This window comes from Mercenaria mercenaria, chromosome 13, assembly GCF_021730395.1.
Source record: "Mercenaria mercenaria strain notata chromosome 13, MADL_Memer_1, whole genome shotgun sequence".
In the NCBI taxonomy this organism is placed as follows: Eukaryota; Metazoa; Mollusca; class Bivalvia; order Venerida; family Veneridae; genus Mercenaria; species Mercenaria mercenaria.
Window position 1 is genome coordinate 57,618,767 of NC_069373.1, and position 15,739 is coordinate 57,634,505.

The following is a 15,739-nucleotide window of genomic DNA, read 5'->3' on the forward strand; positions in this document are numbered from 1 at the left end:
GTCGGTGGTTCTTCTCAAGTGCCCGCCCATGATGAAATAAAGCACGGAGGGGCACCTTGGGTCTCCTTTAGCCATTAAAAGCAAATAACAAGGCAAAACTCATCGCCCTCCATCATTTTTGAAGGATTTAGGAAAAAAGCATCACAGTTTCACACTTTACTTTTTGTCGCACCATTGAACAGGAAATGCAGCGAATAACTACTGAGGGGCCAGTATTTAAACATGCACTGTGTTTTATATAGTTTTGAATTTCAAAAACAAATATTTGATTACAATGGGTATTATGTTTGGTTTACCATTGTTTCTAATATATAGCCCCTTAGTATAGTTGGTTTGTAAGACCAAGTTAGTGTTTTAAGATTTGTACTGTATTTCTTATAAAGGTTTGACGATCTGTTATAAATAAAGTGAAAGACTTTCGTATTGTTTTTGTAATATGAATGTTTCAATCATTAAAATCCCCTAACTTGGAACAAACTCTTGCAAAACGATTAAGTTTTGATATACAGACATCGTATGGTCGCTCGAGTTCTTGAACACATTGTTTCCTCATCTATTGTTGAGCGCTTCACCAACCATGGTATTCTGTATGACCTACAGCATGGATTTAGGGAAAAAAGGTCATGCGTTACTCAGTTAGTTATGTTAGTAAATGATCTGGTCATTCCAGTCTACAATAAGAAACAAGTATATCTTATACTTCTAGATTTTAGTAAGGCTTTCGACAAGGTTAGCCATGAGAAAGTCCTACTAAAAATGCATGAATATGGAGTCAGAGGTAACACACTAAGATGGGTCAAAGGCTTCTTAGATGATAGGATCCAATCAGTAGTCCTAAATGGCACTACCTCTGATGCCATCCCAGTATCATCAGGTGTCCCGCAGGGGTCTGTACTTGGTCCCTTGCTCTTCCTAGCTTACATAAATGACCTCCCACAAAACGTCAGTTCCAAAGTCCGTCTGTTTGAAGATGACACGGCAATATATCTAACATTGTCACCTGCAGACCAATCTTCTTCTTCTTCTTCCCGTTAAGAGCTGGGATCTTTGCAGACCGTAATTAGCTCTGCGAGACTGAGTCTGCGTAATGGCTTTCAGTCTCCAAAAGTTTAAAAGTGTCATTTAAAATTCTTTAAAATTATTTACAATGTTGTCAATTCGGTGGTGTGGTGGCAGGTCACTCCAGCAAGAGGGACCTGAAGGCTTCCAAGATTGGAGCTGTAACAACAGTGGTGGGGAGGTTGTTCCACTCTCTAGTCGTCCTAGGGAAGAAGGAGTTGACATATCTGTTGTCACTGATGCGGTCTTGGAAGAACCTGTGTTGGCCTCGAGTGCGTGCATCGCTGCGTTGTAGGTACCTGTCTGAGGGGATGTCAATAAGATTGTTCTCTATCCTGAACATCATTGCTAGCCTTATCTGTCTGCGCCGACTTTCCAGTGACTACCAGCCTAGGTCCGATAGCATATTCGTGACGCATCCAGGGGTCTTTGTGTGGTAATCATTGCAGACATAACAGGCAGCTGTCCTCTGTACATTCTCAAGTGTTTGGATACTGGATCTTGTGTAGGGGTCCCAGACGGTTGACGCGTATTCTACTGTCGGTCGTACTATGGCCTTGTATGAGGCGTCCCTAACCGGTCGTGTGCAGTCCCTTAGGTTCCTTCTGAGGAAGCCAACAGTACGGTTAGCCTTGTTTGCCGTGTTGTTTATGTGGGTCTCCTAGGAAAGTGTGTTTGTTATTATCTGTCACTCTCCAAAATGACCTAAAACTTCTAGAAAAGTGGGAGTTGGAGTGGGATATGGAGTTCAACCCCTCCAAGTGTCAAGTGATCCACGCCACTAGAAGGAAACATCCCATCACTACCCAGTATAACCTACATGGAGTCTAACTTGAATCGGTCAGCTCAGCTAAATACCTAGGCATGGATATCTCAAATGACCTATCATGGGAAAATCACATAAACAGGTCAACCAAAAAAGCTAACCAAACCCTAGGGTTCTTAAATTACGAAGAAACATTAAGGTCAAATCCCAACCCATTAAGACCATTGCTTACCAGACTCTAGTCCGACCCCAGCTCGAATATGCCTCCGAGGTATGGTCGCCCCACACCCAAACTCAAATTGACCAAATTGAAAGCATCCAAAGGAGAGCCGCCCGTTGGATCAAGACTGACTACGGCCGTAATTCTAGTGTAACAGATATGCTACACTCCCTAAACCTTCGTCAACTGGATTTGAGGCGTATAGATTCTAGGTTATCACTCTTCTATAAGATTCATCATGATCTGGTTGCTATCCCAATCGTAGGTTATCTTACCTCAATGACCCGATGTGTCCGCTATGGCCATTCCCTAAGTTATAGGTTAATTACTGCAACCACTGACTATTAAAAGTTTTCTTATTTTCCGAGAACAGTGTACCATTGGAACCAACTTTCCCCCAGTGTCGCTCACCTCCCTACCCTAGAGCAGTTCAGTGCAGTTTGCAGCCTTGAACACGCTTCGCCCTAGTTATCCTGCAAACTCAAGTTTTAACCTTTTTTATCACCAAAGTTAATTTTTTAGTTTCTTCCACTCTAAATTTTTCTCTTTCTGATTTTGAAGCGCAAAACGTCTACGTTCCCGCAAGGGGTTTGACATTTACGGAAGATAGATAGATAGATAGCTTCTTTTAGGTAAATATTTAAACAAGCCTTTCGACTGTGATTGTTCAGATTATAGTTCTAATAAAGTAGCATATCATACACTTTCTTTTACAGGCTGTTGCATAATTATCTCTTTCAAGAAATGGAGCCAAATCAGTTTCTATATAGCTAGTCCAACTAATTTGACGCGATCCTAGGATATATTGAGATTTTTTTATACGGACAATATCCCCACTTTGGATTGCCCGTCACAAATATAAAACAATCTGAACGCCGACGTTATTTTGACTACTATATAGGTCAGAGACCACCAATTCAAAAAAGTACAGGGAACTTACTGGGAATGAGGTAAGTGTATACCTGGGAATAAGGTAACGTCTGTGCGTTCTGATTGGTCAGTCATGTAAACAAACCCAGGAAGTGATTATTTTTTCAAAATTGATATTTTTTCACTGCACTTACAGTATTTTATTATACATTTTGACAAAATTTGCTACATTTTATGTGTATTGAAAAAAAGTTTTATCAAACGAATTTCTCCCGCCATGTCAATGATGTAAACAGGGGGTCATCTCATTCACACGAAAATTACTTAAATAAAGTATCACTATTCATATGTTTTTCGTCCGATATTTTGGTAGAACTAGGATAGTTCTTGAAAAACTTGTAATTAGATATACATGTTTCGATGTATGGAAGGCCGTACACGCCATAATGTTACAATGTAAGTCTATGGGAAAACAATTGGTGGTCTCTAACCTATAACCAGACAATATCAGAATTCTGATAGTCTGAGTTACTTCCCTTCGTTTGTAATGCGCCATTTGCATATCAAAAAAGCTGTAAGGTAGCAAGGTACACTTAGATGCGAAAATTTTGGGCACGGACGGTCTTACATGTAGCGAGTCACAATATTGCACTTTCCCCATGAGCAAAATTTGGGTGGCTATTTTATAAACTGCGTGCATGTTTTGTGCTTTTAAATGGCAAGATCAGGATTCTCATACAAGAATAAAGAAAGTTATCAAAGCGAAAGGTTTACATCATCCATGAAAAATAGCATGCCAAAATCATCAATTTTGCACCTTTTGAACTAGTCCAAAATATTAGACGTGTACATGCTCATTTTACCTTCAACATTCATTATTTTATTATTTTACATTTTATTTTCAATCTGCATTGTAACGTCTAAAAGGGCCCTAATCAGTAGAATGTAGGGTTTTCTCACACGAAAAATATACGATATACGCAGGTTTAGACAGTCCAGCCTACCGTTATTTATCATATTCTAGTAATATATCGTTTAAATTTACCTTTAAAAGCCCTCATATCCAATATATGTCAATTGTGTACAGTTTTCAATACACATTCCGCCATTTTTCAAGCATATTCAGCAGGTTATAATATATTTAGAATCGACTTAGACGAAAACAATTTTCCACGTGAACTATTTGCCAATTGATCCAGAGGGAAAATATTTCGTCTAAAATTGATTCTCAAAATAAACTGTGTTTACACAACATTCCGAATAGACCGGCAATGTTGCAAACCATAATACAGATACACGGCAATACATACAGTGGAAAGAAACAACTCGATATTTATATATGAAAAGTAACTTTTATTTTATAATTATTCACATGTGCAGTTGAAAAAAGGATTATTTTCGGTGTAAGTAGTGTTCTTTCACTTCGGATTGGGTTATGTTGTTCATAATTTGAAGATTAGAGGCGACATGAAGTGTGTTTGCTTCTCACTACATGTTATACATGGCGATCCGATAAGACCTGACATAACCGATAGACGTCAAAATGTTAAAATATGTTATGTCAGGTCTTATTGATAGGACTACTTTTGAACAGTCTACAATGATCCCGCTGCAAGAACACTGTCCAATTTTATTGCATTTCTTAATTTAATAGTCCTTACTGAACGTCAGGACATAAACGGAATGGGGGCCCATACAGCTCGTTTTTTCGGAAAATAACAAAAATGTTCCTGAGTATCAATCAACAAGCACAGAACCCTTCCGTGAATTGAATTTTTCCACGAAATGGTGTCTCATTGCAGCGATTTTTTTTGCCATTTTGGGAAAGCGTCCGCGTCCGGACGATTTGGGAAAAATAGCGTCGTTTTCATCCTAATTGGGAATTTTGTGTAACATACAAAATTACAATAACCCCTTTCCTGGATCTAATTGAGTAACACTAGAGCTAGTTTTCTGATCATCACAACATGATACAGTGGCCTGACTCTGAGATAACAATGGTTGTTCTAAAGGCACACACTCTGGCACAAATTCAACCGGAGTTACACAAGAGTTCTCCTGACTCTGACATGAAAACGACACCGGTGTCGACGATTCAACGGACGTTTCCTCAGTCAGAACAGGCTGTGAAGATGCCCGTGAGAATTTGAACTCCACAAGGCTTTTGCAGCCAGCAAGTTTGGATTTTGTTAGCCTTTGAACATTATATTTGCTGTTGTGACTCTTTGTTCGCACAGTTTGTCACTGGTTCTACAGAAAAAGATCGTGGAAACTGATTACCGAAAACAATTCATGGTGCGATTGATTAAATTCGCGCTTGTGATGACAGAGAACATGTTCTGAATTTTAATCGCGTATTTGCCCTTTGGTCAAAATTAGCAAACACTCGATTAAAATTCGGAACATATTTTCTATAATCGGCGAATTTCACGATGTCGGGATAGTAGCCGTTTCAAAAATGTTTGTAGGTCATTTTTGGGAATAATTTGGTCTGAAATTGGGAAAAATGGTCATTATTTTCAATTGGGAAAGGGTCCGTTTTACGGACCCTATTAAAGAAGGAAAAAAATCGCTGCATTGATCATACAAAGCTACCAGCAGTTAGTTTTCCAACTGACATCAGAATTTTACATGTATCTGCTGTATAAATTTTCTAAAGAATTAATCATCATTATCTCTCACCTTAATTTACAGACATCCAAAATCACGATGTTCTCTTTATAACAAATATTGACAGGGGCCAAAATTCGAAAGTGTACCCTGCTACCTTAAGATTTTTCAGTTAATGAACAAAAGAGGGTTTTACTTGTTCTGAACTTTTATATGTCTTTCGCCAATTCAACCAAATAAAAATGTTTTCAATAGCATGAAAAGAAGTCTGTATGAGAGACTCTAAACTTGCCCACCCCTAATGCACAAATTTAGCCAAAATTTACAAATCGTCGCTACGAGACAAAGAACGTACAGTACATCCGTTTTTACCATTTTCTGACATGATTTAACGTATTTTGTCATTAGGAATGATATAAGGGCAATTCTGCACCATTTTGCGAAAATAAAATGTCTCCACCCCGTATTTTCTTATTTCATGGGGTCCCCACCGTCCGACCATCCCCCTGATTGACGAACTGCATAGCTGGTGGGCCAAATATGCGCTGTGTGGGTTTAATAACGATAAAAATGATGTTTTTACTGTACCAGAACCTTGTATCTGGAGCTAGAATCCAAAAAAATCGTATGCGTGTATATTGACTTTTATGCTTTTATGTGTCCTCACCGTAACATTTTTGAGCTGCTGTGCCGTCAGGTAGCGTTCTAAGTGCCCAGAAAGTTTAGAATATCGAAGAAGAGGTTCTAAACTATTTGAAACCACACAAATTTAAGAGTTCTTTCAAAATTTATTTTTTTTGCAGATTTTCCTTAAAGCCCCAACTTTTACTACCCTGGCAGTAAGTTTTGTAGGAGGAGCCTATCAAATAACAACGCTACTCTAGGCTGTCTGTTAGCTAAAAATAGCTCACTTTAAATGATTCACAGGCAAATGTAAACAATGGTCAGTTGTAGAAGAAATTTGAACTAGTTTGCATGTTTTGATGGTAAAAAACTATTATTATCCATATTGTGCATCCATACCAGTATCAATCCTATGAAAAATTGAGTCAAGACTAGCATTCCTGATTTTTAATCTTGTTTATGTAAATTTAACAATGAAACTCAAAATCAAACATTCATTTAACTAAAATTCTGTCATTGCTGGCTGGTCCATTAATTGAGATAACCTAGCAATAAATGTAGAAATAATAAACTTTAAGTCTGGGATGCAGAACAATACACACAAATTAGCAAGTGCTGCTGTGATAAGGACTAATAAAAATGATAAGCTATTTGAAATTATATTTATCACTGTATGTCTGTAATTAGTAGTTCCCTATTTCTTTAAACCATTTTTTATGATATAACATATAAACATATAACTGTAGAAATGACTATGATATTCTATTTGGTTTAAAAATTCAAAATTACTTTCTGGAGAAGTTTTGCAATGCACTCTAGCTATGTGTTAATTCCATTGATACATATGAAGCCTTCTGACGATCAGGTTTGTTGATAAAATTAACCACGTGGGAATTGTTTACATTCTCTGTTCCTCTAGGGTTCATGACCTCATTAGCTCCTCCCGGCAAATTCAAATTTTTGGCAGTTAGGTTTAAATAATTTTTTGAAACTATACTTCAACATTTTTTGTTTTGAAAAATAAAAACACCAATTGATAAAGAATATTTCAATGTGGATTTATGTAATTTTTCATAACTTTTTATTCAGTGGTTTATTTAAAATTTTGAAAAAGGGCTCTCTGATGTGAAACATGCATAATTTATATAAAAACCTGCCCCGGCACCATCTTGTGGCTTTTATATGGCAGTTGGGGGTAGCAAGGTACACTTAGATGCGAAAATTTTGGGCACGGACGGTCTTACATGTAGCGAGTCACAATATTGCACTTCCCCTATGAGCAAAATTTGGGTGGCTATTTTATAAATTGCGTGCATGTTTTGTGCTTTTAATTAATGGCAAGATCAGGATTCTCATACAAGAATAAAGAAAGTTATCAAAGCGAAAGGTTTACATCATCCATGAAAAATAGCGTGCCAAAATCAATTTTGCACCTTTTGAACAGTCTACAATGATCCCGCTGCAAGAACACTGTCCAATTTTATTGCATTTCTTAATTTAATAGTCCTTACTGAACGTCAGGACATAAACAGAATGGGGGCCCGTCCAGCTCGTTTTTTCGGAAAATAACGAAAATGTTCCTGAGTATCAATCAACAAGCACAGAACCCTTCCGTGAATTGAATTTTTCCGCGAAATGGTGTCTCATTGATCATACAAAGCTACCAGCAGTTAGTTTTCCAACTGACATCAGAATTTTACATGTATCGGCTGTATAAATTTTCTAAAGAATATATAATCATTATCTCTCACCTTAATTTACAGACATCCAAAATCACGATGTTCTCTTTATAACAAATATTGACGGGGGCCAAAATTCGAAAGTGTACCCTGCTACCTAAGTACTAGGTTACTATCCTTTAAATCAAACCAATTAAAGTATCATTATAACTGCTTTTTTAGCTCGACTATTCAAAGAATAGGGGAGCTATCCTACACGCCCCGGCATGAGCGTTAGTGTCACACAAATGTTAAAGTTTGCGTTCCACCCCAAATATTTTCAAAGTACATTGAGATACTGCTTTGATATTTTGCATACTTGTTTACCATCATGACCTCATTCTGTAAACAGGAGCAGACAACTCTATCAAGCATTTTGACTGAACTATGGCCCCTTTTCAACTTGGAATATGCTTATTGTAATGTTAAAGTTTGAGTACCACCCCAAATATTTTCAAAGTACATTGAGATATTGCTTTCATATATTTTGCATACTTGTTTACCATCATGACTCCATTCTGTAAACAGGAGCAGACAACTCTTTCAAGCATTTTGATTGAATTATGGTCCCTTTTCGAATTAAAATATGCTTATTATAATGTTAAAGTGGAATTATGCGCATTTTTCAAGTAAAAATCCAGCTGAAATAGATGTGTGTGCAAAATGGGTGGAGGAAATTATAGCTTTAACCCAGTATGTCAAACTCTTCCTGTTACCAGTACAAAATATTAACTTTCCAAATAGTGCTTTTCTTATTTTGACCAGTCGGGGGTGTAACTGTTTCAAGTTAACACAGTTTAATTATAACCCATTCGAGTTATTGCTTATACTTTCATAACTTGTTTCAGTTATCATAAAATATTACAAAGCCCTCCTGTGAGAATTCCTCATTTTAAATGAGACTAATGCAATTATTTCCTGAATCCTTGACCTTTTATCTTTCAAGCTATGCGGTAAAATTTTTTACGCAAAGCTGATAAAGTTTTACGCAAAGGTTTTAAAGCTATAAAACTCTTAACATCCCATTATGCTTATCAGGTCATGATCAGGCTAAAAGAGAATTTGATTAACACAGTTTGCTACTAATTTCACTTTAAAGGTCACTTTGTGAGAACAGCAAAAAGAAGACTTTTTTTGAATAACTTACCTAAGTTAACTATATTTTATAACTAATACAGGTTATAAAAAAAATGCATGAAAAAGTAACTGAAATAGGTTACATAACTTAAAACAGTTACACCCCTGACTGCTGACTGGGGCAGTCTTTTTAATAAAAGTCAAACTACAGACTGGAGTTGCTTCCCTTCAACTTCAGAAATCGCTACTTACAGGTAAGGGAGATCAATGTGTAGAAGATTGAAGAAAACAACTATTATTTTATTAGTCCGATTTCTTTTGCTTTTGTAAAACATTCACCAAAAACACACTATGTGCAGTAAGATGCCCATTTTGCATAATGCCACTTTAAAGTTTTACTCATAGCTTATATTATACTATCAAGCACTGAGAATAGTCGAGCGCGCTGTCAACTGACAGCTCTTGTTGTTGGCGTTATTCACATATGAAGTCCTTCAAATTAATTTTGACGCAATGGTTTTCATATTGACGGCATAGTTGGCAAATGGAATACTTAAATTATTATTAAAATATCTGCATATGGATTCTTATGACTGAATTATAAGAATCATTTTAATTTTCATTGGTTACAACATTAAAAGTAGTGTTATAATTAAAATATCACAATTTACATATAAATAGGGATAATGCACCACTAAACAACAACATGGGAAATTAATTGGCATATTGAAATATCAACTACTATAATGTGTGAAGTGGCGGATATCCCCTTCCATACTTGTTTGTGTTTTCATGAATATTAGCCAGTAGGTTAGTACTAATGAGTTTGTGCGACAATATTTATAAGCTAGGCCATCAATATTATGTTACTGATATTGGTATTGATGGAACTGCTTGTTTTGGCTGATTCTAGCCCATTTACAAAATGTAATGAATCTCATACAGTTAAAATGGTAACTTTTTCTGTAAAAGTAATTTTCCAGAGTTGTAATTAAGGTATCTCTGAAGGTAAAATTGAAATATATGTAAGTGAGATTGTAGTATTACATTACTGCTAATATCTTAAAAGCTGTTTGCAATGTAAATTTGAACCATTTAATTAAATTAATTTGCTTATATTGTCAGCATAGCTATTGACATGCTGTTACAGTCAGTCAGGTTACACTGGAAAGTAACAGTGAATCACTAATTACCAAGTTCTTTATTAGATAGCTCCAGTGCCAAGCTGGAAGCACGTTTATTTTTAGAAACTTATGCGGCCCATCACAAGACAGCCTCATGCACTCCAGAAGTGGAATCCCACAAACATTTTGGCATTTTGTTAAAAAAAAAAAAATCAAAGTCATTGTAAATACATTAAATATGCTTAAATACTTACGATTTTGACAAAGTTTTCAGTAGTTGTAGAGTTTAAATGATTCTTATAATGAACTAGGCTTTAAAAAACAAAATGTTGAATAAATTTAATCATGAAGTAGCGATTTTAGCTCGTCAGCCAGTATGAAAATTCCCAAAAAGAAGACAAAAGCAGCGTCTTAAGTAAAAATAAAAGTGGAACTTGGATGAATTTAATTCTGAGATATCCTAAAGATGGATGATGTTGTGTGGTGTTCTCTTACATTTTTGCATATATATTGTACTATTTTATTGAACTGTCAAATGCGTACTGATTATATGGGCAGTGCACAGAATATTTTAATCTTCGGTTGATTTCCGGTACGTTCCGGGGCATATAGATTTGCTCTTGTCCGTCCGTCCTTCCGTCCGTCCGTCCTTCCGAAAATGTTGTGTCGCGCGTAGCTCTGAAAGTATTTGACGTAGAGTCACAAAACTTTACAGGAATGTTGGTCAGCATGTGTAGTTGTGCACCTGGGGTTTTGCGTCCGGATCCATTCAGTCATGTAGAAGTTATGGCCCCTTACTTTGTAAAAATTGGTCAATTTAATGTTGTGTCGTGCCTAGCTCCAAAAGTATATGACCTAGAGTCACAAAACTTTACAGGCATGTTGGTCAGCATGTGCAGTTGTGCACCTGGGGTTTCGCATCCGGATTCATCCAGACATGTAGGAGTTATGGCCCCTGACTTAGTAAAAAATTGGTCATTTTAATGTTGTGTCGCACATAGCTCCGAAAGTATTTGACCTAGAATCACCAAAGTTTACAGGAATGTTGGTCAGCATGTGTAATTGTGCACCTGGGGTTTTGCGTCCGGATTCATTCAGTCATGTAGAAGTTATGGCCCCTGACTTTGTAAAAATTGGTCATTTTAATGTTGTGTCGTGCCTAGCTCCAAAAGTATATGACCTAGAGTCACAAATCTTTACAGGCATGTTGGTCAGCATGTGTAGTTGTGCACCTGGGGTTTCGCGTCCGGATTCATCCAGTCATGTAGGAGTTATGGCCCCTGACTTAGTAAAAAATTGGTCATTTTAATGTTGTGTCGTGCATAGCCCCAAAAGTATTTGACCTAGAATCACCAAAGTTTACAGGAATGTTGGTCAGCATGTGTAGTTGTGCACCTGGGGTTTCGCATCCGGATTCATTCAGTATTGTAGGAGTTCTGGCCCCTGACTAATGTCATGTAGTGGGGGCATCTGTGTCCCATGGACACATTTCTAGTTTTTTATATTTTTATCTCGTTTCTCATTTTAAATATATGTTTATGTTATTTTATTCACAGTTCATTTCACTACATTACAAATTTCATACATATAAATTACAACTAGGTGAATTCATCATTTAGTTTATTCGCGGTGTCGGTACTGCTGTCATCGGAGTCGTATAAATCATTTAAACAATTAAAAATGAAAAATAAAAATGCTCTCCATAATGGGCTCGAACCAGCGATTTCCAGCATTTGAGTCATGTGCTGTAACCATTGAGCCACAGATACGAACGACGAATACGTGTTCCACTTCAATACTATTAATGAAATTTGGACACTTAACCAAAATTTCTTTCCGTAAAACATACGGATAGCACCGAAGTTGGGCCGAATATTATAATATCAAATGCACAGAGCATGTAATGTATGCACATTTGACAGGTTAAAAAAATAGCACAATAATATATTGGTAAAGTTCAGTATAATTCCCATAATTATGATAACACAGCACTAGATTATAGTGCAGTCACTTTGTACTAATTCAAAATCATGTCATTTTATGTACATAAAAGGGCAATGATTGCTTTATCACAACTGAATATTGATCTACACAATGTACAGAATGCATTTAGAATGTAAATTGATACAAAGATGTTACTGTTTGACAGTCCATTTTCATTGACAATAGAAAAGTAATCATTAAATCCAATAAGGGCTTTTGTTGGGTTTTTGCACTAAACAAATATTCATGTGGAGTCAAACCATTTTTGCAATTTTATCGAAGTCATCATTTTTCATTGGACATCATATCCAATATTTTTTCAGTTGATGTATATATATATTTTGAAGCCAAAAATGTAAAAAAAGTGATTTTTGTAAAATTTGGTGTTAAACCGTTACTGCACTAAGGTGATGATATGACTTTGTTTCGTGTCTGCTTTGACTCCTGAACTGCTTGAAGGATTTTGAAGAAACTTGGCAGAAATGTTCACCACATCAAGACGACATGCAGAGTCATGTTTTGGATGGCTTGCCCTAAGGTTAAGGTCACACCTAGGGGTCAAAGGTCATACCTTTGGGTGTATATTGCTCCTCATTGCAGTGCTCTTGTTTATTTATTCCTAATACGTAAATCCATGTAGCACATTTTCTAATTTCAGAGTACATTTCAGTTAGTATGTCAATAACTGTTAAATCTTGGTTGTGAAAATGAAACTATTGCTCATTTTGATATTGCTGGTCAGTTTCTCAATGACAGTTTCAATAAACTATATTGCCTATACTTTTGAGCTTGAAACGAAGTTGGGCATTTTTTTCGAAAATGCCTGTACAGACAGACAAACAGGCAAGATTTATGTTGGGGCTAAAAATAAGTTGTACAAACTTGGAGAAAATTTAGAGATGATATCTGAGATAGACACTGGACCTGCAGTGGATAACGTTAACTGTCTCTATATACGTGGATGTTCTCTTCCCGAAACTCTAACCGATAGTTACAGTAAAGCAATTCTCATAGATTATGAGAATAATCGTTTAATTCACTGTATTAGTCTACACAATGGTATTTGTGTGAAACATGATCTTAAGAATATTACGAGAACAGAAGACCAGATCTATTTACCTATGGTAGCTAATACTGATTCAGCTACAACGTTTGCGTTTATTGCTCCAGGGCCGGTAAGGGATGAAAATGATCATTGGGCATTGGTGCTTAATATTGGAGTTCAATACGCAAACAATGGCCCAGTCCAGGACAGGATTCCGAGTTTTGCAAGCAGAAATTTGTATGACTTTTCACTGGTTAATACGGATCTTCTCCAGCAGTCTGAACTCCGCTTAGATTTCACCAGTAAAATTTCATTTCCAATCCGCTATGTTTATGGATTTAGCTCTGGAAATTATAGTTACATGATTACTGTTCAGAAAGTTAAGCCTTATAATGAAACTTATGTAAGTAAAATTTTCCGCGTGTGTCAAAGAGACAGAAATTTCTTCACTTATGCAGAAATACAACTCCAGTGTCGGAACAACGGAACTCTGTACAATCTTGCCCAGTCAGCTTATCTTGGTAAGGCTGGGAGCCAGCTAGCAGAGGGATTGAATATTTCAGCAACCCAAGATGTTCTCTATGTCACCTTTTCAATTGGAGAGCCGGGTTCAAGTGTTCCTACTAATGAGTCTGCATTGTGCATTTACCCAATGAGTAATGTTGGAAAGGTGTTTACAAGAAATATCAAGGAATGTTTTGAAGGGAAAGGACAAACTGGCCCAGAGCATTTTTCCTATTCTGAAAAGTGCATAACAGTACCAGTAAGTATTTTATTCTCTCTTTTACACCTTGAGCAATGAAGTTTTGAGAAAAGGAAAAAAAGAAAAAAAAATGATGTCCAGAGATAATTTCAAGACTTGCTTTTATACAGTCATGTATCAGAATTTACACAAATAGTGGCTAGAAAAAATTACTTTATTTCAAAGTTTGATATGGTTTTTCTTAAATCTGATAAGGCTAGAAAACTGATTTAGACTGTTGGTTGAGGAGTTTTATACTTAAAAATCCACTGGAATAAAATCTTTTTCTACATAACATTTCATAACATTAGTTTTGGAATTTGTTTGTGTGCGTTGATTTTTTTTGAATGAATGACATATTTGTGGTGAAAATTGTACTGCAAATGTGTGATGCAGTATGTTTAATACTTTTAAAATACATCAAAACTGATTCTCCACAAATCGCTTCCATTTCAGTTCACTGAACAGTGTTTTTAATGGTGTTTCAGTGACCATGTCTAGTATAGGCCAGTCTGCTTCTTTTTTTAGCCCACCATCATCAGATGGTGGGCTATTCAAATCACTCTGCATCCGTGGTCTGTCGTCCTTCCATCTGTCCGTCAGTCCGTCCGTCCGTCCGTCCTTCCGTTAACAATTTCTCGTTATATCGCATCTCCTCAGAAACTACCAGGGGGATTTTGACCAAACTTTGTCAGAATGATGTTTTGGTACCCTAGTTGTGTCCCCCCTGAAAATCAGACTGTTTCAACAATTTTTAGTGAGTTATGGCCCTTTGTTTATTTCTATAATTTACATAGATTTATAATTATATAGGGAAAAACTTTGAAAATCTTCTTGTCCAAAACCACAGAGCCTAGGGCTTTGATATTTGGTATGAAGCATCATCTAGTGGTCCTAAGCATCATCTAGTGGTCCTCTACCAAGATGATTCAAATTATTTCCCTGGGGTCTAATATGGCCCCGCCCCAGGGGGTCTCATGGTTTATATAGACTTATATAGAGAAAAACTTTGAAAAACCTCTTGTTCAAAACCACAGGGCCTAGGGCTTTGATATTTTGTATGTGACATCATCTAGTGGTCTTCTATTAAGATTGTTCAAATTATCCCCCTAGGGTCAAATATGGCCCCACCCCGGGGGTCACATGGTTTATATAGACTTATATAGGGAAAAACTTTGAAAAACCTCTTGTCCAAACCACAAAGCCTAGGGCTTTGGCATTTGTAATGTAGCATCATCTAGTGGTTCTCTACCAAGTTTGTTCAAATTATCCCCCTAGGGTCAAATATGGCCCCGCCCTGGGGGTCACTTGGTTCATATAGACTTATATAGGGTAAAGCTTTTAAAATCTTCTTGTCAGTAACCTACAACATTCAAATTTGGGCCACATGTATGGTTTTGAGTGGCAAGATGAACCTTGACATGAGTTGACCTTGATTTTGACCTAGTGACCTACTTTCACATTTCTGTAGCTACAGCCTTCAAGTTTGGACCACATGTATAGTTTTGTGCACTGAAAAAAACTTTGACCTTGATTTTGACCTAGTGACCTACTTTGACATTTTTGAAGGTACAGGCTTCAGATTTGGACCACATGCATAGTTTTGTGTTCCGAAATGAAATTTGACCTTGATTTTGACCCAGTGACCTACTTTGACATTTCTCAAGCTATAGCCATCAAATTTGGACCACATGCATAGTTTTGTGTACAGAAACAAACTTTGACCTTTACATTGACCTAGTGACCTACTTTCACATTTTTGAAGGTACAGGCTTCAAATTTGGACCACATGCATAATTCTGTGTTCCGAAATAAAATTTGACCTTGATTTTGACCTAGTGACCTACTTTCACATTTCTCGAGCTACAGCCTTCAAATTTGGAACACTTGCATAGTTTTGT

At 36.6% G+C, this 15,739-nt stretch overlaps 1 protein-coding gene across 3 annotated transcripts in view; it reads left to right on the plus strand.

The window, feature by feature from the left end:
• The first annotated feature begins 3,455 nt into the window (after positions 1-3,455).
• The window catches only part of LOC123529983 (plexin-A1-like), a 63,223-nt gene continuing 50,939 nt past the window's right edge, over positions 3,456-15,739 (plus strand). The window contains exons 1-2 of one of the 3 annotated variants that reach the window (XM_053521927.1): positions 3,456-3,502; positions 12,710-13,859. In XM_053521927.1, the coding sequence (XP_053377902.1) occupies positions 12,759-13,859 (1,101 nt within the window). In that variant the 5' untranslated portion in view covers positions 3,456-3,502; positions 12,710-12,758. The remainder of the gene's footprint in view (positions 3,503-12,709; positions 13,860-15,739) is intronic. The other 2 variants (XM_053521926.1, XM_053521928.1) reach the window with 2 other exon arrangements.